At 40.6% G+C, this 22,894-nt stretch overlaps 2 protein-coding genes across 3 annotated transcripts; one reads left to right on the top strand and one right to left on the bottom strand.

The window, feature by feature from the left end:
• Positions 1–1,065: 1,065 nt before the first annotated feature.
• Positions 1,066–16,282, bottom strand: tmem150c (transmembrane protein 150C). 2 transcript variants are annotated; one of them, XM_034192195.1, is made up of 8 exons: positions 16,158–16,282; positions 4,653–4,736; positions 4,112–4,165; positions 3,997–4,035; positions 3,856–3,923; positions 2,775–2,902; positions 1,985–2,147; positions 1,066–1,793 (listed from the first exon to the last, which is right to left on the bottom strand). In XM_034192195.1, the coding sequence occupies exons 1-8, from the start codon at positions 16,163–16,165 to the stop codon at positions 1,576–1,578; spliced, it is 762 nt and encodes a 253-aa protein (XP_034048086.1). In that variant the 5' UTR covers positions 16,166–16,282; the 3' UTR covers positions 1,066–1,575. The 2 variants fall into 2 exon arrangements, with proteins under 2 accessions (XP_034048086.1, XP_034048087.1); XM_034192196.1 differs by lacking the exons at positions 3,997–4,035; positions 4,112–4,165 and having other exon boundaries at positions 1,067–1,793.
• A 1,281-nt stretch (positions 16,283–17,563) lies between these two features.
• On the top strand, positions 17,564–22,149 carry LOC117529562 (probable ATP-dependent RNA helicase DDX56). The gene is made up of 5 exons (XM_034192383.1): positions 17,564–17,646; positions 20,299–20,388; positions 20,460–20,565; positions 20,633–20,733; positions 21,807–22,149. Exons 1-5 carry the CDS (start codon positions 17,611–17,613, stop codon positions 21,876–21,878), a joined length of 405 nt encoding a protein of 134 aa, XP_034048274.1. The 5' UTR covers positions 17,564–17,610; the 3' UTR covers positions 21,879–22,149.
• Positions 22,150–22,894: the final 745 nt, after the last annotated feature.

Raw genomic sequence — 22,894 nt, 5'->3', positions numbered from 1 at the left:
TGCATGTGGTGTGGAGCGGAGAGGACGGAGAAAGTGGCCTGAGCGGTCATGGGTGCCATACTGGGTGATTCTTAGACTATGGGCACTTATGTCCTTTGATCATATTGTATGAAAAACAGAAAAAAGGGGAAATTTCACACTTTTATAGTTATCTTTACAATGAAAGTGTGTTAAGAAATTTGTTCTAGTAGTCTATGATGACTTTTTCACCTTTTTTCAGCATCATTATATGCAAATATTGCCGTTTTGTGCTTGTCCCACACCCAGACTTTTGATCTTCAATGATAAAAATGAATGGTAAAAAAAATGTCTTTTCTAATGTTTTAAAATATCTCTGAATAAAATATCAGTAAAATAATCAAAACATAATTGGGGTATTCAATGTCATACAACTGTTGTGATTTTTTTAAACAAAATGTAGTTGTCCCACACTATTGCTGTAATTTCCACCACAACACTGTAATGTCCCTTTAAACAGTTTGTATGAAAGATTGTTTGGGTAGTTTCTATTGAGATAAACAGTGACATCAGAGCACATGTATATAGCGCCAAATCACAACAAACAGTTGCCCCAAGGCGCTTTATATTGTAAGGCAATGGTGTGGTGGATATTACATTTACATGGCCAATAGTGCCCGTAGTTAAAGAATCACCCTACTATAAGAAACTGGACCGCTTCACTGTCACTTACTGGACTGAACTCGGACCGCACACATCATGTGTCTTACTTTATTTTTACAGATGGGTTTTTGTTATTTTGTCAGTGTTTAAATAAATCCTTTCTGAAGGTGGATTTGGATGCTGTTATTTTTATGCTAGGCTACAGGAGTGTGATTGATTGAGTGTGTGAACAGGTGTCTTTTATACAGGTAACAAGTTCAAACAGGTGCAATTAACACAAGTAAAGAGTGCAGAATAAGAGGGCTTCTTAAAGAAAAATTAATAGGTCTGTGAGAGACAGAATTCTTGCTGGTTGGTAGGTGTTCAAATACTTATTTCATGCAATAAAATGCAAATTAATTATTTAAAAATCATACAATGTGATTTTCTGGATTTGTTTTTAGATTTTGTCTCACAGTTGAAGTGAACCTACGATAAAAATTACAGACCTCTACATTCTTTGTAGGTGGGAAAACCTGCAAAACCGACAGGGGGTCAAATACTTATTTTCCCCACTGTAACTGCAGACATTAGACCACAGTACCATTGTGCACGTGACCAGAAGCTCTCGTTTCGTGGGCCACATTCAAATGTGTGTGGAGTCTGCAGCAATCTGCTGCAGACTCATATGACACACAACTTTAGTCTGCTATTGTCATACATCCCGCCCAATTTTGTAAATTTTTTTGGACTTGGGAAGGTAACCGGGCTCAAAAATCTGTCCTGGGAGACCGACTTTAGACAAATGTTTTAGGATCAATGTCTTATATTATTGTAATTTTCTGTGATGACTCATATTAGGAGTTTTTGGTCATGATACTCAGTTAAAAGTACATTCAGCAAATGGAATTCCATGTTGTTCTTAAAGTATGTTGACAGCACAGATTCATTTGTCTGTGTCGTTCCTAAACCTGATCACGTGTTAGTGTTTGACCAATCGTGTGTCTGACGCATTTCAGAGAAGGTTTGCGGTGGGATGATGGAACACCTGGAGTCATCTCTACATATTAAGTCAAAGTGACAGTGACGAAACTCAACAGCAAAAGTGGCGATGAACATGAGGAGGAACATGACCAGTGCCCACTGGCTGCGAGCCCCGTGCATGTGAAGGTGCACAGCAATCATGGAGGAATCTGCACCGTGCTGGTTAAAGATGACACACGTCAAAGGGGGAATGTAACAGCAGAACATGGCAACCTGTCAGCTGAGGACGTAACATCTTTAACACCAAAATCATAAGGTTGGCAAACTATGAAGAACAGAAATAGATGGAAAAAAGAGAGCTCGTTGTTACGCCGATACACAGGCATGAGAAAAAGGATACGAATTATGATGCAGGCAGTGATGGATGCAGACAACAAGAAACGGAAGACGGCGAACTTCTTTCCTTCACACAGTGTCATAAAACTCTGCATCCAGCAGAACAGTGTTCCCATCCCAAACACCATCAGGGTGCCTGTGTTGTGAATCGTTTCCTCACTGAATATCTACAGACAAAATCCAGAAAGTCACATCAGTGACCTTCAGTCCTCAAAAAGTGACCCTGTGGTTGTCAATATTTATACACCAATTTTCACAAGTTGATGTAAAATATTTAAGGCTCCTCCTGTGTACACAAAAGGCCTATTTCTGTTAAATTTATTTCACCTTTACCAGTATAATCCATCCAACTGGCAGGATGCTGATTAAAGGGCATGATTGCCTTGAAGTGGTCTCAAGGCCTCTCTAATGTGCAGCTGATCATTATATAGTGGCTGAATAGATCTTTGTCATTTGACTGATGGTTTGTACGTCACATGACATGGATTATTTGTACCATTTGCCACTGTGTTACACTTACTGTGCAATAGTGCTATTTAGCGTGCAACTGTGGTACTATACAATTTGTGTTATTGCACACTGATCACAGAATATTTCATTCAGTGAAAGATGGAATGTTCCATTCAACTTTTATTGTGACTAGTCCAACATACACCTGTCCAATAATCACACCTGCCAGGTGCATGGATTATCTGGGCAGACACAGATTTTCTTTTAAACTATAAAGTAAAACAAAAGTGTTGCATTGATGTTTTTGTTGAGTGTAAATGCATGGATCAGTGATGCTTTGTCACCTGGAAGTTTCCCACCAGCGTCATGCCAAAGCAGCTGACAGAACACGCTATCACACTTCCGATGTTTAGCCAAGATTTGCCAATTGTATATTTGATCTGGAGGTACCGAAGCACGGCAATGATGAATCCTGAAATATAGAAGAACCAAAAGAAATAGAAAATGAACATGTAACTCAAATTCAACTGAATAACTGAATATTATTGCACATGATTTGTCCACAAATCATGTGCAATAACTCGTTTACAAATCCCAGCACTAATGTCATCTCATCACATCTAAATTCCACTTCACATATTGTAAATAAGATGCACCTATTTTTTTTTTCAATTCCAGTCATGTTATATATATATATTATATATATATAACATGACTGGAATTGAAAAAAAATAGGTATATATAATATTCTATTTCTACCTCATTTTCTTAATTTATTGTATTGTTACAAGTATTATTATTATTGCTTATCCTTGCACACGCTGTTTGATGCACATTTTCCTCCACTCGCACCCATCGTAACGTGAATTTCTCCACTGTGAGATCAATAAAGTCTTATCTCTTAGCAGAAATGTTTCTGTTCCCTTCCCCAGATTTGTGCCTCCAGACAATCCTGTCTCTGAGGTCCACAGACAATTCCTTTGACTTCATGCTTGGTTTGTGCTCTGACTGTCAGCTGTGGGACCTTATATGTAGCAACATCTCAAGGATGATCAGTGGAAACAGGAGGCACCTGAACTCAGTTTTGAGCTTCATGCAAAGACTGGTGGAATACTTATGGACATGTGGTTTCTTAGTTTTTTTTTAAAAGTTTTTATTTTTCATAAATTTGAAGAAAAAAAACCAAACTTATTTGCACATTGTTATTATGGGGTATTGTGTGTACAATTTTGCCGAAAAAAATTCTACACACACAAAATTCTACAATTCTGCAAAGTGCATTTCATCCACTTTGAAATAAGGCTGTAATATAACAGAAGCACTGTGAATACTTTCGGGATGCACTGTAACTTGTTTATGCATCAAATGTCAGTGTTGGCATCTGAGATATTAACATGATCACTTCTGTATCATCACTGCTCTGACCTGCAAAGGCTGCCAGGTTCATAACTTGACTGAAAATACAGCTCGCTGGTGGGGAATTTCCTGCAACACTTTAACAAAAAGAGGGGATTTAGCTTTTACTGTTCTTAAATAAAGATTCCGAACATATTAAATGATGCTTACCTAATGTAAGGAAAGTATATGGAACTATTTACCACTCTTCTGTAAAAGAAAATATCCTTTAACTAGAGATAAAACTAAACCATATTTATTTGATTTAAGATGGTTTAATTCTTACCTGTATTGTGAGGTCAAGGGGACTATATCTTCATTTTTGACAGCAGTAAAGTAACTGAGGAAACAACGATAAATACGTTAGCGGCTGTGCAGGTGTATAAGTACACTACTACTGCACAGCGATGTTTTGAACTGGATGAATGTTTTTTCGGCACCGTCATTGCCACAAAGCCCATTTGGGACTTTTATCAAACATGTATATTTTGCTGAAAGAGGAAATCCACGCAGACAACAACATGCAAAGACCAGCTGATAAACGCTTTTTGCAGCATTTCCCGCATACAAATACTGCAGCAACATGTCCAGAGACAGCAGTGCAGCAGTACTGTGTCCAGAAGTACTTAAACATTGAAAACTACAACATTCACTCTTGTTGCTGCTTGGAGCAGCCATGTTGGATTGTCAACTTGAAGCATGTGGGTTTCGAACAAGTTGGTAAATTGGAATTATGACCTCAGGAGATGTTCCTGGGAGACGTAACTGGGAAATTCCAACGTACGAGTATAAATGAAAAGTATATCCCAACAATCAACAGAACTTACACCACCCAGAGTCCAGCAGCAGTGCCAACAAAGTACAGCGGAGGCAGAAAAACCCACAGGCTCCACGTCATCATGTCGTCCAACCTGAAACAACAACAAAAAAAGACCAATTCACCCTGAGCAGAAGAAAAACATTTAACTTGCATATACAGTGCCCTCCAAACGTATTCAGCCCCTTGGTATTTCACACATTTGAATTTGTTTATGCCATTTCAAATACTAAAAGTCAATCAGACTTCTCAATATAAAAATTTCTAGAATTATCTTCCTTAAACTCAAACTCAAAGCAAATTTTTGCCACTTGATATAAATTAATTAAAAATAAAAAAAAGCCAAGGTGATGTGTTGTGTAAGTAATCAGCCCCTTTGGTATAATACCTGTAAATAATCAGTTTTATAGCCAGTTTTCTTTGGTCAAGTCAGGGGATGGATACATGAACATTTCCAAGTCACTGAATATGTCTTGAACTTTATTTACATCAATTATGAAAAAATACAAACAGTACGACACTCTGTGGTAAATCTGTGTGGAGTAGACAGTTCTCAAACACTGAGTGACTGTGCAAGAAGGAGAAGAGTGAGGAAAGCCACCAAGACACCCAGACAACCCAGAAGAAGTTACAGTTTTCTCTGGATGAAATTGTGCACCTTTTGCATTTTGTATCTGCAGTTATCCAGCTTCATGATGAAGTGGTACAGAGGAGGGTTTTAGTAAAAAGAAGACCTGAATGTTCAGCTACAATTTGCCAGAAGGTACATCTGAGATTTAAGTCTAGATTTAATGTTTTGGTAAAAGAAAATCCTTCTCCGCTTCTCTCTTCTTCTTGGGTTTATATTTTTTATTAATTTATATCACATTGTAGAGATCTGCTTTGAGTTTGAGTTTAAGGAACATAATTTTAGAAATGTTTATACTGAGAAACCCAATTTACTTTTTGAATGTGAAATGGCATAAACAAATTAAAACGTCTGAAATATCAAGGGGCCCAGTACTTTTGGAGGGTACTGTACACGGTGTCCACTGAGAAGATGGTAAATGGAGTGGATGAAATCCAAAAATAACTTGCATACTGCATCTCAAAGAGTAAGCGACAAATTTCAGTTTGCTTGGAGATGATCATTGGGCCAGGTCAAGGAGGGTAACATCCATCATGAGTTCCCCCCACTCAAGAATATAAAAGTAAAAAAATAGTTACTGTCCAAACCTAATACTTATGGGCCTTATTTATTTATTTGGGGCGCAGTGGTACACCCCCACCAGAAAAACATACATCAATATTTAGTAGATCCTCCTTTTGCAGAAATAACAGCCTCTAAACGCTTCCTATAGTGTCCAATGAGAGTCTGGATTCTGGTTGAAGGTATTTTGGACCATTCGTCTTTACAAAACATCTCAGGTTTGTTGGTTTCTGAGCATGGACAGCCCACTTAAAATCACACCACAGATTTTCAATAATATTCAGGTCTGGGGACTGAGATGGTCATTCCAGAATGCTGTACTTGTTCCTCTGCATGAATGTCTTAGTAGATTTTGAGCAGTGTTTAGGGTCGTTGTCTTGTTGAAAGATCCAGCCCCAAGCAACTTCAGCTTTGTCACTGATTCATGAACATTGTTCTCAGGAATCTGCTGATATTGACTGGAATCCATGTGACCCTCAACTTTAACAAGATTTCCAGTACCTGCACTGGCCACACAGCCCCACAGCATGATGGAACCACCTCCAAATTTTACTGTAGGTAGCAAGTGTTTTTCTTGGAATGCTGTGTTCTTTTTCAGCCATACATACTGCCCCTTGTTATATCCAAATAACTCAATTTTAGTTTCATCAGTCCACAGCACCTTATTCCAAAATGAAGTTGGCTTGTCCAAATGTGCTTTAGCATACCTCAAGCGACTCTGTTTGTGGCGTGTATGCAGAAAAGGCTTCCTCTGCATTACAGCATCATACAGCATCTCCTTGTGCAAAGTGCGCTGTACAGTTGAACCATGCACAGAGACACTATCTGCAGCAAGATCATATTGTAGGTCTTTGGAGCAGGTCTGTGGGTTGACTATGACTATTCTCACCATCCTTTGTTTCATCTGATATTTTTCTTGGCCTGCCACTTTGGGCCTTAACTAGTACTGTCCCTGTGGTCTTCCATTTCCTCACTATGTACCTCACAGTGGAAACAGAGAGCTGAAATCTCTAAGACAGCTTTTTGTATCCTTCCCCTAAACCATGATGTTGAACAATCTTTGTTTTCAGGTCATTTGAGAGTCGTTTAGAGGCTCCCATGTTGCCACTCATTAGAAGAGATGCAAAGAGGGGAAACATTTGCAAATGGCCACCTTAAATACCCTTTCTCGTGATTGGATTCACCTGTGTAAGGAGGTCAAGGGTCAATGAGCTTACCAAACCAATTTTGTGTTTCAATAATTAGTGCTAAATGTATTCTAATCAAGAAAATTACAAGGGTGCCCACATTTATGCACCTGCCTAATTTTGTTTAAATAATGATTGCACACTTTCTGTAAATACTACAAACTTCATTTCACGTCTCAAATATCAGTGTGTTCGTCTGCGATATGATATATTTAACTGAAATTTCTGATGCAGACAACTAACGATTTATAAAGGAAAATCATGAAAATGATCAGGGGTGCCCAAACTTTTGCATACAACTGTATGGGTGATTCTTAGACTATGGGCATTTATTATGTCCTTTGATCATATTGTATGAAAAACAGAAAAAAGGGGAAATTTCACACTTTTATAGTTATCTTTACAATGAAAGTGTGTTAAGAAATTTGTTCTAGTAGTCTATGATGACTTTTTCACCTTTTTTCAGCATCATTATATGCAAATATTGCCGTTTTGTGCTTGTCCCACACCCAGACTTTTGATCTTCAATGATAAAAATGAATGGTAAAGAAACGTTTTTTCTAATGTTTTAAAATATCTCTGAATAAAATATCAGTAAAATAATCAAAACATAATTGGGGTATTCAATGTCATACAACTGTTGTGATTTTTTTAAACAAAATGTAGTTGTCCCACACTATTGCCGTAATTTCCACCACAACACTGTAATGTCCCTTTAAACAGTTTGTATGAAAGATTGTTTGGGTAGTTTCTATGGAGATAAACAGTGACATCAGAGCACATGTATATAGCGCCAAATCACAACAAACAGTTGCCCCAAGGTGCTTTATATTGTAAGGCAATGGTGTGGTGGAAATTACATTTACAAGGCCAATAGTGCCTGTAGTTAAAGAATCACCCGTATATTGAACAAATCCTGCATTATGTCACCCATGAGTTAACTATATTGAGCTGGAACAGCTGATATGAAACACATACTGGGTGCTGCCATGTTGGCACCACTTACTGTACCTACAATGAATGTGACAAACCCATTAACAGATCGACGGCTGGTGCGTGGGTGACTCCGTTGTGTGATGAAAGAAGCCTGAACAAGCTCGTATCTTCCAGTCCGAACCAGTAAGCTACCAGGCTAACTTTGGTTCGGATGGTTAATAAAATCCTATTTTTTGTGGGACTGCACGGTGGTTCTCATAGCCATTTGCTTTAGTGTTGGCATTAAGCATCATGAGCCGCTTATTTTCTCAGTAACTGTGCATTAACAGGACCTAATGGATGAAGCTACAGATTGCTGCTAAACGTGCTAACACAGTTAGCATACATTATTAAGATGAGAATTTCACTCAGCATGAAACCTAAAGACTTTGATAAATCCATTTCCAACACAAAAACACTTTCTCCACATGAATACAGCTGTATACCGACTCAAAATTTCAATAATAGAGAGCCAAATTATATCTTTTATGTAGTGTTCTTGACAAATACATATCTCACATTCAGAAAGCTGAGACTGATCTGAACATTTTGATATGCAACGCATGGGCATTCTGCTGTATGCAAGTAGGGCTGTGCCATATCATACTGTACACGATAATACTGGTATAAATTTTTACATGATTAAAAACAGTATGACATCATGAGAAAAAAAATAGCAGGATTTTTTTATTGCAGATTAAGTGTGTAGCAAGATGGTGTGTGTGACAAGCGGTCTGTGCTTTTTCTGGGTTGTTTCACTGTGTTCTTGTTTGGTTGGTAATATTCATCCTCTCATTATGTGATTACAGCCCCTGAAAGCGTCTGCTGCTTTTATAATTGGCATCGTTCAGGAGAAATCACGAGCAAGTTGATTTCTCCGTTCCTGTCAGCTGTGTGTGTGTGTGTGTGTGTGAGAGAGAGAGAGCTAGCTTTTGTTGTCTTGTATGGATAAGTGCTACACCTGAGTGGAATGTAGTTTGTGGCTTTAAGAAGTCCAGGTGGGCTGGTTTTAAAGTGTGGCTGATCCTCCACAGCCGCCTACAAACAGAACCTGTTCTGTGCACATTCAACCAGCTCGGCTCTGCCCTCAGACTGACGCGTTTTTAGCCACTTATGGAGCAGATAACCTACTCTGTCAGACACTCCTCTGAAAAATGTGACAAGTACTGGAAAAATAGAAATGTTTTCTTGAATTATAATAGCATTTCATTTTTTAAAAACCTTGTGGAGTATGTGTAATTTTCTCTTACGAGTACTATTACTCTTACTTGATGGCTCTTTCTATATTTTGTTGGTTTGCAGGACACTTGGTTGGTTTATTTGTTGTTTCTTTTTATGTAAAACTGAAAATTTTAATAAAAATAAAGTTAAAAAAAATTTAAAAGAGAAGTTTCCTAAGAGATGGTGAACTCCAAAAAAGGCTCTTCGACCACAGAGTGTGAACAGTACACAGTCCGCTGTACGGCACATGGACTGCGTTTTTCGGCTTCAAGGTTTATTGCTGCACCCGACTAACTAACTAGCTAACTAAGTATCAATTCAATGACAGAAAGGTGACAAAAGGACGAGCTGATGGAGGTACTGGTGGTGAAGCAGGTTGCCTTTGTCCCATTTGTGTTTTTAGCAGGTGTTTAGGAAGACAGTCAGCCTCGTTCCCAATATTGCGCTGGTGTCTTTTACTGCTAACAACGACCTGACAGCCCGACTCAGTGAAAACAAAGCCACATATTCGGTGGGTGACCTGCTGATGGCATTCGTGATGTTCTTTGTGTAAAATGACATTGGAGCACATATAAGAAACCAGAATTTGCAGTAGACTAATAAGCATTTTTAATACTCGCCGTCACACATTGTCGGAATCATGCAGAGTGGCGTTGGACTTATGAATCGGCACACATCCGACAAGTGTCAAATTTTAGTTCCAAAACGTTCTGACAGCCATCTGCGGAAGTCGACACAGTTGGTCAAAATTGGCCGGCGGCCCCGAGTGTGATGCACATGTTCAAAACCCTCTGGGCACCATCGAGATGGGACACCTATCCAACAGCGGCCCATATGCAATCTGATGACCATCTGACTGCAATTTACATATTCAGATGCCATCAAAACGACATCTAAAATGATCTGATCACGGTTGATTGAGCTCTGAGATTGATCGGTCACAGCAAAGCCTGCCGACATGCTGTGCCACGTTTGTCCACCTCCACTGGACCCCGGGCAGGGAGGGCGAAGGTAATGTTGTTATGTAATAACATGTATATGGCACTGTGCATGTGTCAGAGGCTCAGTGCCACGCCGCAACACAGCTGAACGGGATGTCGCCGCTGTAATGCACATATTATTACATGTTCACCTCCTAAGTCTGTAGCAGGTATGATGTGGAAATGTTTGCCCAGCACATGATGACATAAATAAACATGGAACTCACCTCCAGTACTTCGCCTTCCACAGCGCAGCGCAGACAGCTGGTCAAGTCCCTTTCGCCCGGCTGCGCTATATGCTGGAAAAGTTGATCATCTGACAAATGCATAATCCCCCTCTGATATGAATAAATCCCATGTGAAGTGCCGTCCCACAATGATAATCCAACTACACTTGTGTTAAGATGCGTATCAAGTAAAATGACAACAAAAAAGAGTTTAAAAAAAGAGAAAAGAGAAAGTCCACTGGCTGCATCTGAAATATGCACACGTGAGAAGTTGGCACACTGCCAGCACAGTTCAATAGCGGTTATGGAGTCCAGATGGACAAGTAAAATCTAACAATGCAGGTATATACTGATCAAATACCTAAAGGGATTTTTCACCAGACTAACAGCAGGCAAACACTGACAGCTGTCAGCCTGTTTGTGCACTCTCTGGATGAACAGCCCATGTGCTCACGTGCGCACGCGGAGTGGCTGGTACAGCGTTTATGAGCACACATATTTGCTCATAAACGAAATGTTCGCACACTGTGCGAACATTTCAGCCACACACTCGCACACTGCTTTGATCACCTGTTCTACACACATACACGCACGCTCTCCGTCATGTGAGACACACACTGATGAGAGGTCAGTTTAGTACTGGGAATGTGAGAACAAGCCGAGATTTGATTGCGTGGGTGAGTGAGTGGGTGAGTAAATGGTAAATGGACTGCATTTATATAGCGCTTTTCCATCTGCATCAGACGCTCAAAGCGCTTTACAATTATGCCTCACATTCACCCCGATGTCAGGGTGCTGCCATACGAGGCGCTCACTACACACCGGGAGCAATAGGGGATTAAAGGCCTTGCCCAAGGACCGTGAGTGATTTTCCAGTCAGGCGAGGATTTGAACCCATGATCTTCTGGATTCAAGCCCAACACCTTAACCACTAGATCATCACCTCCAAGTGACAGCTCCAATGTCGATGCCATCTGACACATTTGGGCTGCATCCTGCAGGTGCGCACGAGACAGTCCAGATGCATTTGGATACAGCTGACCACGCCTCTTTTCCTCTCAACTGCGTCGAATTATGGCAATATTTGCCGTGTCAGGAATGCTTCCTCCACATTCTTGCTATGTGTGACGGGACTTAAGTGTTCAAGATGACCTACGACTATTTAAAGAATTTGGAAGCTGCTGCTGAGGGGCGATATTTGTTGAAATATATTCATCAGGATGGGGGTTTCTCTCTCAAAGCAGATGAAATCTTGCATGGTGCAGTAAAGTGTATACTTAGTCTAGTATTATACTAATAGTGCTTAGTTCAGTAGCTAAAACAACTAAGACAATATGTATTTTTCTTATGTATCTGTTCATTTCATCAGAGGCATTAATAGGGCAAAGAATTGTTGTTAGAACAATTTTAGACAAGCTGATCATGAGTCACTGCAGTTTAAAAATAGATCTGATATCAAGAGTAACTGCTCATTGTTTTACACACATAACTAGTACAGCAGATATGTGTATTCTGCAATATGAAGATTATCCATTGAATCTCTTCTTTAGTATAGCTCTTTGAAATTTTGTAATTTTTTGCGAGAATGGACAAACTGCCATTTTTATGATGCTACAGAATGAAAAATTAGCTCTGTATCCCATTTTTGAAATTTACTACTGTATCTAGGGTGCCCAAATAGGGTATATTCCAAATTTGAGATTTATATCTGCATTTTTAGTTGAGATAATGCCTTTTAAAAATTAAAAAAGCTCAAAATGCATTCACGAGTGAAAAATAGGATTGTGGGTACCCTTATTAAAAAAATAATATCTAAAAAACTACTTGAAATTAAGCAGAAATATTTTGCATGTGTTCATCAGACATATGTAGGTACTTGCAAAAAAATAAAAAATCATGAGAATGACTTTTAATCACAAAAATGACTCCAGTCCTCAAATCGGCGAGTGTCAGAGCTGAACTTTAATTTGTACCTCTGTTACTGTGCACGTCCAGACTGCTCGGGGTTTTTAATGGAAATACATTGAGATCGGACGGGACATGTTATCAGATGCGAGCCATATGTATGTAACGGATTAGTTACAGTCAGGAGGTGCTGAACATCTACAGAAATCCTGAATCAGGACGTGCGCCTCATTTAATGACCGGGTCAAAATTTCCTCTGAAATTTTTTTTCTGCCAAATGTATTTGATCCATTATCAAAATGTAATCAGCGTTCACACTGTAAAAAACTATTATAATATGGTGGCAGATGAAGCAGTGAAAGCAGCAAAGTGTCAAATCACAGCCTTTTGCATCTGATTTAACATGTGTGTGTCAGGCTGTGGGTCCGAATCTGAGCATGGTGTGAAAAAACTAAACGGTCAGGCTTTTAATCACAGAAATGACTCCGGTCCCACATGTGAGGGGTTTAATGGAAATATACTCAACAAAAATATAAACGCAACACTTTTGGTTTTGCTCCCATTTTGTATGAGATGAACTCAAAGATCTAAAACTTTTTCCACATATGCAATATCACCATTTCTCTCAAATATTGTTCACAAACCAGTCTAAATCTGTGATAGTGAGCACTTCTCCTTTGCTGAGATAATCCATCCCACCTCACAGGTGTGCCATATCAAGATGCTGATTAGACACCATGATTAGTGCACAGGTGTGCCTTAGACTGTCCACAATAAAAGGCCACTCTGAAAGGTGCAGTTTTATCACAATGCCACAGATGTCGCAAGATTTGAGGGAGCGTGCAATTGGCATGCTGACAGCAGGAATGTCAACCAGAGCTGTTGCTCGTGTATTGAATGTTCATGTCTCTACCATAAGCCGTCTCCAAAGTCGATTCAGAGAATTTGGCAGTACATCCAACCAGCCTCACAACCGCAGACCACGTGTAACCACACGAGCCCAGGACCTCCACATCCAGCATGTTCACCTCCAAGATCGTCTGAGACCAGCCACTCGGACAGCTGCTGGAACAGTCGGTTTGCATAACCAAAGAATTTCTGCACAAACTGTCAGAAACGTCTCAGGGAAGCTCATCTGCATGCTCGTCGTCCTCATCGGGGTCTCGACCTGACTCCAGTTCGTCGTCGTAACCGACTTGAGTGGGCAAATGCTCACATTTGCTGGTGTTTGGCACGTTGGAGAGTTGTTCTCTTCACGGATGATGCGAAGGAGATGTGTTGCACTGCATGAGGCAAATGGTGGTCACACCAGATACTGACTGGTATCCCCCCCCAATAAAACAAAACTGCACCTTTCAGAGTGGCCTTTTATTGTGGGCAGTCTAAGGCACATCTGTGCACTAATCATGGTGTCTAATCAGCATCTTGGTATGGCACACCTGTGAGGTGGGATGGATTATCTAAGCGAAGGAGAAGTGCTCACTATCACAGATTTCGACTGGTTTGTGAACAATATTTGAGGGAAATGGTGATATTGTGTATGTGGAAAAAGTTTTAGATCTTTGAGTTCATCTCATACAAAATGGGAGCCAAACCAAAAGTGTTGCGTTTATATTTTTGTTGAGTGTACATTGCGATTGGACTTGAGATTTTGTCCGATTTGAGTGGAAAATCCGCTGTACAAAATCTGTTATATACGGTGTTTATTACATGGAAAACAATACAAAATGTTTGGGACTTTTTTTGTCTGGTGCAATCACTCAATTCTGAGGAAAAAATGATGGAATCATGAAAAACAAAAGAACGCTCCAACACATCACTAGTATTTTGTTGCACCACCTCTGGCTTTTATAACAGCTTGCAGTCTCTGAGGCATGGACTTAATGAGTGACAAACAGTACTCTTCATCAATCTGGCTCCAACTTTCTCTGATTGCTGTTGCCAGATCAGCTTTGCAGGTTGGAGCCTTGTCATGGACCATTTTCTTCAACTTCCACCAAAGATTTTCAATTGGATTAAGATCCGGACTATTTGCAGGCCATGACATTGACCCTATGTGTCTTTTTGCAAGGAATGTTTTCACAGTTTTTGCTCTATGGCAAGATGCATTATCATCTTGAAAAATGATTTCATCATCCCCAAACATCCTTTCAATTGATGGGATAAGAAAAGTGTCCAAAATATCAACGTAAACTTGTGCATTTATTGATGATGTAATGACAGCCATCTCCCCAGTGCCTTTACCTGACATGCAGCCCCATATCATCAATGACTGTGGAAATTTACATGTTCTCTTCAGGCAGTCATCTTTAGAAATCTCATTGGAACGGCACCAAACAAAAGTTCCAGCATCATCACCTTGCCCAATGCAGATTCGAGATTCATCACTGAATATGACTTTCATCCAGTCATCCACAGTCCACGATTGCTTTTCCTTAGCCCATTGTAACCTTGTTTTTTTCTGTTTAGGTGTTAATGATGGCTTTCATTTAGCTTTTCTATATGTAAATCCCATTTCCTTTAGGCGGTTTCTTACAGTTCGGTCACAGACGTTGACTCCAGTTTCCTCCCATTCGTTCCTCATTTGTTTTGTTGTGCATTTTCGATTTTTGAGACATATTGCTTTAAGTTTTCTGTCTTGATGCTTTGATGTCTTCCTTGGTCTACCAGTATGTTTGCCTTTAACAACGTTCCCATGTTGTTTGTATTTGGTCCAGAGTTTAGACACAGCTGACTGTGAACAACCAACATCTTTTGCAACATTGCGTGATGATTTACTCTCTTTTAAGAGTTTGATAATCCTCTCCTTTGTTTCAATTGACATCTCTCGTGTTGGAGCCATGATTCATGTCAGTCCACTTGGTGCAACAGCTCTCCAAGGTGTGATCACTCCTTTTTAGATGCAGACTAACGAGCAGATCTGATTTGATGCAGGTGTTAGTTTTGGGGATGAAAATTTACAGGTTGATTCCATAATTTTTTCCTCAGAATTGAGTGATTCCATATTTTTTTCCCTCTGCTTGGTCTAAAAAAGTAACCGTTACTGACTGCCACAATTATTTTTCCTGATTTCTTATAGTGTTTCTTAAAGCCAGAAAGTTGCCATTTGAAATGACTTTAGTTTTGTGTCATGTCTGTGATCTGCTTTTTTTCTACAAAATTAAACAACTGAATGAACATCCTCCGAGGCCGGTGATTCCATCATTATTGCCAGGGGTTGTATATATAATTGCTTTTGCCTTTGCCTCCCTTCTGGCATTCTGATGTTCATGTATAGTTTACTTTATATATTACAAAAAAAAAGTAAAAAAAAAAAATAAATAAAATAAAATTTGAAACCAAGATGGCACCAGGAGTCACGTGACCGATTTTTTTTCCCACTCGTCACGCCTCCGGTCTCTCACATACCGAGGCAACCCATAAAATTCATTCCCTGAGTTTCTACTTGCCATCAAATCTGGCTTTCATGGCCAAATTTGCAAATTACGTTTCTCTTTGTTTTTAGGGAAAATTATGAAACGATCTTTTTTCCCCAGTGTGTTTCATGTTGCGGTTGGTTAATATGAGTAAACCAAACGCAACACACGACGTATCTGACGATAGTGAGCCACAAAAACGTGCTTTGTTTTCACCGAACCGGAAGTGACCTGCTGTAAAGGCAGATACCGAAAGACGACGTTACATAAACAGTTACAGACACCGGCTGTTTTCGTTAAAGATGAATCCTTAAATTGTTGTAAAATCATGGTATCTGAGTGATCAAATTAACCCATAAGAAAAACAGCCGACTAGTCAAGTCACACAACAGACATGAAAAAGCTGCATGTTTACCAGTTCATGTCTGTAGCGACGCTGCTGAATGTCCGTTTAGGTTTGGGACAAATATTTAAAACCTCCACCAGTGGTTCACTGTCGTGTCCAAAACGTCTAAAATCCACATGTCCCCACGGACACAAGCGGGCAGGTAAACCAGCTTCCGCTGTGAGCCGTTTAACCTCCAAAATAAAAGCATGCTCCCGGGGCAAGACTGCTGTTTGTGGGCTCATTGGAGCGATGCTACAAGCTGAAACTCTTCTTGTAACAGTTTGGAATTCCTGCCTGCGTGCTCAACTCGGAGCTGCCGGTCCAGTCCAGGTGAGAAGAGGTTTGAGTATTGTGTTGTTGTGAAACCCTGTGGCTGGGTGCTTTTAAAAGTGATTGTGGACATTCCTATTGCCTGTTTGTAGAGACATTTAAAAACCCGGTGATACTATTTACTGCCTTTCTCACCTACACAAAGTCCCCCTATATCAGCTTGTTGGGTGGGACTTGGGTGGCACTTCACCTCAAAACAAGGATTTGTGCAGACGGGGGTTCATTGTTGGCAGTTTAGAACCTGTGATAATACCATCATCTTTGGTAATGCTGGGACCTAAACCAAAAACTAACTTGTGGCTGCTGGTTCGAGGGCCTGGTTGTATCTTCTGAGAGCCTGACGGCACTGGGCCCTTGGCTCCAGCTTGTGTAGTGTTTGTAGAGGTCATTTCATGGTATCCACTAGGGATTGGACCAACCCTGGATCAGCATCAGGTTCCTATACAACGTAATTCACATATCGGAAAATACCAATCCAACCCACAAAATTTTCCAATACTGGAGAAGAGCCACTGTGAATTCTCTCAACTGCTGCTGTTTGCTCTCTGCTTGTTTACTGCTGAGTGTGAGGAGGTTTTCTGAAGTCCGGCTCTTTGAGAGAGCTCTCTTCTGCAGTGTTCTAGCTGCAGTTAGTGGCAAATTTCTGCTCAGCTCTCGGGTTCAAATTGTCTGTTCTTCAAGCACATATTTTCCAAAAAATGTACTGAATTGTTGCTGAAAATGTGTGCTAAAAAGTTAACCACTTCACTGTCCAGAGGCTGTAAAACGGTATGAAAAGCAGCTCAGTGTGCAGCTGAGAAGGACGGCGAACAGAGATTCTGTCTGCAGAAAGAGAAAAAAGTCTCCATTAAAATCCGGCACGTGAGAGTCGCTGATGATACATTTATTTTACAGTTGAAAGGCTTCTTGTTTCCAAAAAATTCAGTTTGTGCAGCACGAAAACAGTGAGAGAGAAAGTGAGCGAGAGAGAGAGACAGACAGAGGGAGAGACAAGCAGAGAGAGAGGGAGAGAGAGACAGACACAAACAGAAGCTGCTGTTCGTGGTTGGAAAAGACCACATTTATACTGATCTTTAGAAAGTGTATGTTTACGTTGTTTGTTTTTTGTTTAGATAATGAAGATTGTGTTTTAAAGCCTTATGAATTTAAGATGGAAGCGATTGAAGGATTCAGGTACAGGTGTCGGGTAAGTGTCCTCTTCAAATCAAAGTTTAGTGTCTAACCAGAAAATAAGTGTTTTATTTTGTCCATTTGCACCATCTGGACCTGGACTCTCTGGACTTGCCGTGTTAGTTACACTAAGACGATGACATTCTGGTGTGATCCCAAAGTTCTCACTTCTTTGGAACAAAGGCCGTCTGCAGTTTTCAGTGACGTGGTCAAATATTAGATACCAAACTGTGCCGACTAAGGTTGACAAAAAACATACTCTGATATTCATCGATACGAAAAACTGGTATTGAGTTTCATTCACCTTTGCAGCAGTGTTGATGTAAACGGTGCCGTCTTTGCTTCCTCCAGTGAACACACAAGTTCAGCAGCGCTGCAGCTGCACAGCCCCCCACCCCCCAAAATGGGCTTCCTCAGGAGGTTGGCTGGTGTCTCCAGTTGTTGGGCTTGAATCCAGAAGATCATGGGTTCAAATCCCCGCCTGACTGGAAAATCACTAAGGGCCCTTGGGCAAGGCCTTTAATCCCCTATTGCTCCCGGTGTGTAGTGAGCACCTTGTATGGCAGCACCCTGACATCGGGGTGAATGTGAGGCATAATTGTAAAGCGCTTTGAGCGTCTGATGCAGATGGAAAAGTGCGATATAAATGCAGTCCATTTACCATTTACCATTCTCCCTTAGAGATGGGGTGAGAAGTTCAGTCATCCGTGGGGAGCCCAGAGTAGAGCTGCTGCTCCTTCATGTTGAAAGAAGTCAGCTGAGGTGGTTCAGGCATCTGGTAAGGATGCCTCCTGGGTGCCTCCCTAGGGAGGTGTTCCAGGCACGTCCATCTGGGAGGAGATACCAAGAAAGACCCAGGACTAGGTGGAGAGATTACAGTGAGGAAAATAAGTATTTGAACACCCTGCGATTTGCAAGTTCTCCCACTTAGAAATCATGGAGGGGTCTGAAATTTTCATCTTAGGTGCATGTCCACTGTGAGAGACATAATCGAAAAAAAAAAATCCAGAAATCACAATGTATGATTTTTTAATAATTTATTTGTATGTTACTGCTGCAAATAAGTATTTGAACACCTACCACCCAGCAAGAATTCTGTCTCACACAGACCTGTTAATTTTTCTTTAAGAAGCCCTCTTATTCTGCACTCTTTACCTGTATTAATTGCACCTGTTTGAACGTGTTACCTGTATAAAAGACACCTGTTCACACACTCAATCAATCACACTCCAACCTGTCCACCATAGCCAAGACCAAAGAGCTGTCTAAGGACACCAGGGACAAAACTGTAGACCTGCACAAGGCTGGGATGGACTACAGGACAACAGGCAAGCAGCTTGGTAGAAGACAACAACTGTTATGATTATTTATTAGAAAGTGGAAGAAACACAAGATGACTGTCAATCTCCCTCGGTCTGGGATTCCATGCAAGATCTCACTTTGTGGGGTAAGGATGATTCTGAGAAAGCTCAGAACTACACAGGAGGACCTGGTCAATGACCTGAAGAGAGCTGGGACCACAGTCACAAAGATTACATTAGTAACACATGATGCTGTCATGGTTTAAAATCCTGCAGGGCAGCAAGGTCCCCCTGCTCAAGCCAGCACATGTCCAGGCCCATTTGAAGTTCACCAGTGACCATCTGGATGATCCAGAGGAGGCATGGGAGAAGGTCATGTGGTCAGATGAGACCAGAATAGAGCTTTTTGGAATCAACTCCACTTACCATGTTTAGAGGATGAGAACAACCCCAAGAAAACAATCCCAACCGTGAAGCATGAGGGTGGAAACATCATACTCTGGGGGTGTTCTTCTGCAAAGGGGACAGGACGACTGCACCGTATTGAAGGGAGGATGGATGGGGTCATGTATTGCGAGATTTTGGCAACAACCTCCTTCCCTCAGTAAGAGCATTGAAGATGGGTCATGGCTGGGTCTTCAGCATGACAATGACCCCAAACACACAGCCAGGGCAACTAAGGAGGGGCTCTGTAAGAAGCATTTCAAGGTCCTGGAGTGGCCTGGCCAGTCTCCAGACCTGAACTCAATAGAAAATCTTTGGAGGGAGCTGAAACTCCAAACCTGAAAGATCTGGAGAAGATCTGTATGGAGGAGTGGACCAAAATCCCTGCTGCAGTGTGTGAAAACCTGGTGAAAAACTACAGGAAACATTTGACCTCTGTAATTACAAACAAAGGCTACTGTACCAAATATTAACATTGATTTTCACAGGTGTTCCAATACTTATTTGCAGCAGTAACATACAAATAAATTATTTCCAGTTTTTTTTTTTTTAGATTATGTCTCTCACAGTGGACATGCACCTAAGATGAAATTTTCAGACCCCTCCATGATTTCTAAGAGGGAGAACTTGCAAAACTGCAGGGTGTTCAAATACTTATTTTCTTCACTGTATATGTCCACACTGGCCTGGGAACACCTTGGGATCCCCCAGTCAGAGGTGGTCAGTGTGGCCCGGGAAAGCCATAGAGTGGCTTTTTGTCTCCTTGTACCTTTGAGGGCACCTTTAGTTTGACTAGTTTCAGTTGCCCTGCAGACACACGGAGGAATTTTTCCTGCTTTACTATGTTCTGAATGGATTACATGTTAATTTTAGTGTGGTGGATTGTGTCAAGCTTGCACAGTTGTGTGTTTTGTGTTACGTAGGATGCGATGCATACAGTCACGAAGCAGGCGATAAAGGAGGCCAGACTGAAGGAGATCAAACAGGAGCTCCTCAATTCAGAGAAGCTTAAGGTGAGGAACTGTCACTCCACTGTGGACTCAATCTGTCTGGATGTTTCCTGAAGCTTTGTGCTGTCAATCAGACGTATTTTGAAGATAACCCCAGAGACCTGCAGCTACTGAGACACGACAAAGAACTGCATCCTGCTGTGGTCAAACCCCACCTGAAGAACATCCCAGAATACCTCAGTAAGTCGAACCCGCGCACAGCCACAGGTCAGCTTCCTCACATTAACCGTGTTCATTTTCAATCAAGTTCCTCAGACGCTGAAGGGGGTCTTAAATCCACTGTCATTCAAGAAGAGGAGGAAGAGGGAAAAGTCAAACTCTCATGGTGTCACAAAGACCAGTTTTAAGGTGAGAACTAGCGTGTTGTCCGTGGGGATCCACGGGCTCTAGATTAGGTTGTGTTAAAAAAATATAGGCAGCTGACGTTTTTCAAGGGTGGTAATAAATTGTGCAAAGTTTCTATAATGAGACTGAATGTTGTGTGAGTGCAGAATGTTTTTACAACCTTTGACCTCAACAGTGTTACGTAGAAGAGGGTTTGTGCTGTCAGTTCATCTGTGTGTGTCCATGAGTTTAGTGCAACGCCTCAAACCTTTTAATGAAACGTCACACTGGTTGTAGATTATATGAAGATATGCAAGAAGGAAAGTTATTCATGTCTGATGTCTTCATGGGGAGACTGACTTTGGCAGTTACGTGCACCTCTGTACATGTAATTGTGGTCTGTTCATCCACAAAGTCAAGTTTTTGAAATAGCCCAGGACATCTTTCTGCTATAATTCCTGAATAATTCTTCTCCATCTGCACTGTCTTCACATTGATGGAGGCCATTATTGTTTCTTGTATGAAACTCCACCGTGAAACCGTCACTGGTGGTGCCACAAACAAAACTTAACACGTTCACCTTTCACAGCTTCACAAGTTCTAGATCTGTGGTTCCCAACTTTTTTCTTTTCAAACTACGCTGTTTGTATGAAGAGAAACTTTCATGTAACTAAAGACTAAAGTAACTCAACCCAGGAGTCTCAGTCAAAAGGGAACTCTCTAACACATAACTTAGTTTTCTCCTTTTCTCTTTGATTGTTCCAAAGAAAAACGATGTTCTTAATGACTGTTGATTATCCAGGAGGCTTTGACACATGTACTTCTAATTTTTTGCAGCTTCAGTGCAGATTAGAGATGGAAAACTCCAGCTCCAGGGAGTAAAAGTCCTACCAAACGTTTGTTCTACCCTCTAAACCAGCTGATTTGAATTAGTTCGGCTCTTCAGGCAGGTGGATGAGCTAATCAGTGAAATGACCTCTTTTAGGTGAACACACAGCAGGCCTCGGACCACGGATTGGGAACCATGGTTCTCGATGATGCCATTTAATTAATTTGGCCTACGGTGACTGAACAGCTTCTTCTTTCCTTCTTTGCAGAAGAACGTTCAGGGGAAGAACCCACTGAAGAGTTTTCGCTACAGCAGAGGGAAAACCAGAAAGAAGTCGTAACTGTGTCGCCGCTCAGCCGTTTGTGTCTTGACGTTGGACCCAACTCACATTTAAACGGCCTGGATTTTGGATTAATACCATCTGGGACCTTGACTGTTAAGAGGTTTTGGGCGTGTGAACAGTTACCACAGTGCAAACTTTCTATCTCCAGCAGGAATACAAAAAAAAACAAAAACAGATTATTCAAGGAATTGGTTCTCTGTGTTACTTATTGATACATCAGGTCTGTTTGCAAGTGACTATTAAAACCATTCTTTTATCAACTTCTTTTGTCATACTTTTATCTGTGATTAAAACAAAACAAAAAAAGGACAACAGTACAGATGGACGTACTGCAGCTTCAGATCAATGTTGTTGTTTTGTTGTTTTTTTAATTAATCTGTGATATTCCAGGTATAATTAGATTAAATAACATCCAAGTCATTCAAACTTGAAGATGTTTGCCATTTTTCAAGTATAGGCAAACAGTACCTGTGCACATTGACACAGTAAGCTTTACGCCGTTCTAACACTTGGACCCAGTTGCTTGAACCTTTTCCCAAATATTGACCTCTATTTGACCTTGCCAGAATATTCTGGAGTCCATCTAAGTATGTGCCACATTTGACCCAAATTAGGTTGGAAAACTGAATTCCTCAACTTTTACCAAAAGGAATTATTTTCAGGTCAACCTTCATTGACATACCAAGTTTGGTAAATCAACAAAAGGTGGAGACGTGACGTCAGAACCAACACATGAACTTTGGCAAATTAGAATTTGTCTGGATAATTCCAGACACCCACCGAAAATAATAAAATAATAGTGTTTAAAAAGCGAGTAAAAATCAAAATATAGTTTTTATTTCCAGACACACAAATGCATGTCAACACTGCACATTCTATTTCAAATCAAAACATGAAGAAAAATGGATCAAATTTATTACATTACAGAAAGTGAAGAAAAAGGAAAATTAGCCTGTTCAAAAAAAGTGTATTTTTCTTTCTGTGGCCCTTATTACACCTTTACAGGTGGATCT

Source organism: Thalassophryne amazonica, chromosome 17 (assembly GCF_902500255.1).
Source record: "Thalassophryne amazonica chromosome 17, fThaAma1.1, whole genome shotgun sequence".
NCBI classification, from domain to species: Eukaryota; Metazoa; Chordata; class Actinopteri; order Batrachoidiformes; family Batrachoididae; genus Thalassophryne; species Thalassophryne amazonica.
This window is presented reverse-complemented; position numbering and strand designations above follow the sequence as displayed.

What these genes read in the sequence shown, in the direction of transcription:
- tmem150c (XM_034192195.1), bottom strand. An exon ending in ATATACTTTCCTTACATTAG is followed by an intron (nt 3,924 to 3,996) that starts GTAAGCATCATT and finishes TTTTTGTTAAAG; the next exon opens with TGTTGCAGGAAATTCCCCAC. An exon ending in CACTGCCTGCATCATAATTC is followed by an intron (nt 1,794 to 1,984) that starts GTATCCTTTTTC and finishes AGCACGGTGCAG; the next exon opens with ATTCCTCCATGATTGCTGTG.
- LOC117529562 (XM_034192383.1), top strand. Translation starts at nt 17,611, where the DNA reads ATGGAAGCGATTGAAGGATTCAGGTACAGGTGTCGG. An exon ending in TCAATTCAGAGAAGCTTAAG is followed by an intron (nt 20,389 to 20,459) that starts GTGAGGAACTGT and finishes GCTGTCAATCAG; the next exon opens with ACGTATTTTGAAGATAACCC. An exon ending in TCACAAAGACCAGTTTTAAG is followed by an intron (nt 20,734 to 21,806) that starts GTGAGAACTAGC and finishes CCTTCTTTGCAG; the next exon opens with AAGAACGTTCAGGGGAAGAA.